At 40.8% G+C, this 4,045-nt stretch overlaps 1 protein-coding gene across 1 annotated transcript in view; it reads left to right on the forward strand.

Moving 5' to 3' along the window:
• The window catches only part of KCNK18 (potassium channel, subfamily K, member 18), a 4,830-nt gene that overhangs the window by 453 nt on the left and 332 nt on the right, over positions 1-4,045 (forward strand). Inside the window, 2 exon segments of the mRNA XM_010073806.1 lie at positions 818-964; positions 3,577-4,045. Coding sequence (XP_010072108.1) covers positions 818-964; positions 3,577-4,045 — 616 coding nt within the window.

The following is a 4,045-nucleotide window of genomic DNA, read 5'->3' on the forward strand; positions in this document are numbered from 1 at the left end:
TGAAAAGACTTTTCCTGAGGTGCCTGTGTTCTCCCTTTTGCTCAAGTTACCTCAGGTCCTTACAGAGCAGCTGAGATTCCCACGGTATTTCCCTTTGATTGCTGGTGACTGAATCCTCTGTCTCAGAAAGTCTCTCCCAGCTCCCCTTGCCCAGCTCTGAGCCTCTCCACCAGCCTTCTGGCCATGGGATGCTCGGATGGAGGCAGGTGCTGTGCCCTGGACCTGGTGGCACTGGTGGGGGGGTAGGGGGTAGGAAAAGGGTTAGAAATTCTCCTGGCTCTGTGTCTGGGCTCATACATGGGCTTGGACTTTCTTTCAGGAAGCTGTGCTGACACGATGATGTGTCTGGGTCAAGCATCCCTGTAGATAATGTCCTTTCAAGAAGGGATCAGCCATGGGGAGGAGGAAAGAGGGGTCCAGGTTCTGGGATTCAAAGTGGGGTGTTGGGCAGTGCCACTGAGTTGTTCATATTGGGCACCTACTGATGACCCCACATTTCTAGTCTCTGGGTCAAATGAAGACTAATCTCCTGAGGAATCTTACTGCTCTGTTGCTTTATGCTTATTTTTGGGTCATATTTTGACTTTGTTGGAGCATAGCTTTTTTATTTGTTCCTTGTTTCTTTATTCAGCAAAGCCTTTGGACCCACCTGATTTTGGCAGGGGGTGGAAGGGGAGGGTGAGATGAGTATTTCTACCTTCTAAAATAGTATGAGCAAATGCCCAGCTGGAGTAAACTTCACTGGAATAACAGTGTAGCTGCTCCCTGAGTGGTGGTCTGCAAACACTCAGTATGTCTCCTGTCGTTACTGTAACAGATAACATGACAGAAAATGAGGAGATATTTAAGGAAAAAATCCATGCCCTGCTCAACGCAGCTGAACGAGACTGGTTTGTCAATCCAAAAGATATATGGACTTTCTTTGGGTCTCTCTTTTTCTGCTGCACAGTATTCACAACCGTGGGTAAGTTCGGAGGTAAAAACTCCTGCAGAATCCATTTCTATTGCTGCTTTCTCCAATGCATTTCTTCCAGGGAATTAAAATGAACAAACAAACAAGCAAAGAAACAAACAAACAAAACTGCGAATCCCCTTGAATTTTTCTCCTGAGTATTAAAGATGAGTCTGCGAGGGGTTCTGCAAACACAAATTGCAGAGATGTGTCTGAGTCAAAGAGGAAAGTCAGAATTTAATACCTAGTGATGGTACACACTCATTAGCCTTATCAGTACGTGCATACTATAACATGTACTCATATGTGAATGATATGTGCACAAAACTATTATATTAAAGTAAAAAGATAGCTCCATTTTCCAGTCAAACTTAATCATTTCCACTTTGGTGTTACGTTGGGTAATGTTTTCTTCACCAGCAGAGGTAATTCATTATGTATATATTGTTTCTTAATTGATTTCCTGTTATTTATGTCTAACCCAGCTTTATAAATCTATGGCTCTATAATTAACCATGCTGCTGTTGTTCACACTTCTCTGGGTTAGCAGCACATGACAATGTTTCAGTCACACCTCTGAAATCTTTCATTCTGACTTCATATTTCAAAGGAGGACCTAGATCAAATAGAAACATCTGCTCTGGTCTTGGCTTCCTCTGCATTGCTGAATACAACTCCTTGTGCTCATTCCCAAAGCTGCTTTTAACCCTTTGATAATCTTACTCCAATACTGGCAAGTACAGACACTGGCCATCTAAATTTGTCAGAACGAAAGCTGGATTGGAAACAGTCCCTCAGCATCGTATTAAACTGCAAAGCCATTTCTCCACCTTGTTAGGACATATTCAAGCCCCCAGCAGGAGTATGCATGAGAAACCAAACCTTAAGAAAGAGCTTATCCTACACAAGGAACAGTGTGAGAGTTAATATACTCACTTGGAGCAGGCAGGAGACCCTTGCATGTTGTCTAAATCACAGCAGAGTCTTGAACCTCACACTCTGGTGTCTTGGTGACTGTTCAAATTCAGCTTCTTGCAGCCCCTGAGTCTGAAGAAAGTCATCTGGGTCATCAGAGACACATACTGGAGATTCAGACTTGAATCCTCACCCCAGTGAATGTTTCCAAGTACAAACACGACAGCTAGGAAAGTTTGAAAGAGGACATTTTATCAGAAAGCTTTGACTTCAGCAAACTGGTGACAAACCATATTGTTGAAAACTTCTTGCCAGGGTGTACTTACCCATCTCCATTAACATGGGATGTTACAAACGTCCCCATACACACTGACCCAACGTATGTATTTCTAAACTGCCATTATTTTTGGCCTTCATAGAGCTGAGCATTAATACATCTTCCTCAGGTTTTGAGCTGAGTTTTGGGATCAGTAGGAAGGCTGGAGTATTTGTTACTAACAGGTGGCTATTGCCATGGTGGTGGGTTTGTTATCTGCAGTGCTAGGAACTGATAAATCACTTCAGGTTAGAGTCAACGTAGCTACCTATAACTATCTAGGAGAAGTGAGGCTAGATTTCTGAATAGCTAAATTTAAGCTAGATAAGTTTTAATCCTTGAAACTGCACTAGGTATTTTTAATGCAAGGAAATTGAGGGGGGAAAAAAGAAAATAAAATACCTCTGTACAATAACTACAATAATTATTCTTCCCCAGTTGCTTCAGCAATAAGGATTAGCATTCTCAGTTAGCCAGTGGGGAACAGAGTGTCAGAGAATAAACAGTTTTTCATTGCCTCACAGCAAAGGAGGGACCAAGGTGGGATTCAGACCTATGGGAGCCATTAGTGAAAATAAACACAAATGGACAAAGAAAATGAAGGAAACCATGCCTCAGTATGTGAGCTAATAACCTTACAGACTAAGTAGCTGGCCTGGAAGATCACCTAGAAAAGAACAATGTTTTTGAAGGGAGAGAAGAAATGCCTTATATCTTTTTGGAGGACGAGAAGAAAAATGGTTGTTAAAATTTAATATAATTAATAAAATGCTGATATTTTCTCCCACTGTAAAAGAAAAGCACTAAATTGCAATTTAAATTTCATAACTAATATGTAAGAAAAAGGAAATACAAATACCCAAAATTAATTTAGGGAAAGGGCATATCTTTTGCTACCATTTTATGTATCATAAAGGTAGCGTGTCTGGTAGTACTTCCCCATTTGTCGTATTTGATATTTGTAACCTTTAGTGCTCTAGAATAAACATGCATGTGATAAATGTATGCTTCCTCATTTAATCCTGATAACAGTCTCCAGCAGGACAGGTTGTACACCAGTCTTGGGCTGGCCCAAACCTTTTGTTTCCCCTCCCTAAACAGCCTCTCATTGTGAGGCAATTAAGTCAAACAGTCGATGAGGTAGGAAGAGTTAATTCAACAGAACTGTCAGTCTCCAAACCTCCAAGTGCTTGAAAATGTAGGATGTCTGCATTAGTGACCAGTATTTGAGATTCAGAAATTTTATTATCTTCAAAGCAAAGCCAAAAAGAACAGTATGCTTTGGACTAAAAATTTACTTTTAATATTGACAGCAATAAAAACTCAGAGGGCATGAATACCTAAAAAATCTCTCTCCCTTTCCCTTCTCTTCCTCTTTTTGTTTTCGTTCAAGGTTATGGTAATACCTATCCTGTGACACGGATTGGAAAATATCTCTGTATGTTGTATGCTCTGTTTGGCATCCCTCTGATGTTCTTGGTCCTGACAGACATGGGAGACATCCTTGCGACTGTCTTATCCAAGTCTTACAGCGAATTCAGAAAAATACAGTCAAAAATTCTAGCCTCTAAACTCTGTTCTGGATCCACATGTAACAAAGGGGATGAACTGAAATCCAGAGCACAGTCTAACATAGTCATCAATGAGCCCTTGACTATTATGGAAGTGCTGAAAAGTCAGACAGGTGGTAAAAGGAAGCCAGTCAAATATCGCAATGCTGAAATTTTTGAGATGCTAATTGCCAGAGAAAAGGAAGAAAGAAAACCAACAAGAAATAAAAGCATTGAGAGATGGAGTTCATGTCCTGAACTAGCCAGAGGGAAGACAATGTCCAGAGTAATCGAGAATTTTGACAAAATAGG

This window comes from Pterocles gutturalis, unplaced genomic scaffold, assembly GCF_000699245.1.
Source record: "Pterocles gutturalis isolate BGI_N339 unplaced genomic scaffold, ASM69924v1 scaffold41807, whole genome shotgun sequence".
In the NCBI taxonomy this organism is placed as follows: domain Eukaryota; kingdom Metazoa; phylum Chordata; class Aves; order Pterocliformes; family Pteroclidae; genus Pterocles; species Pterocles gutturalis.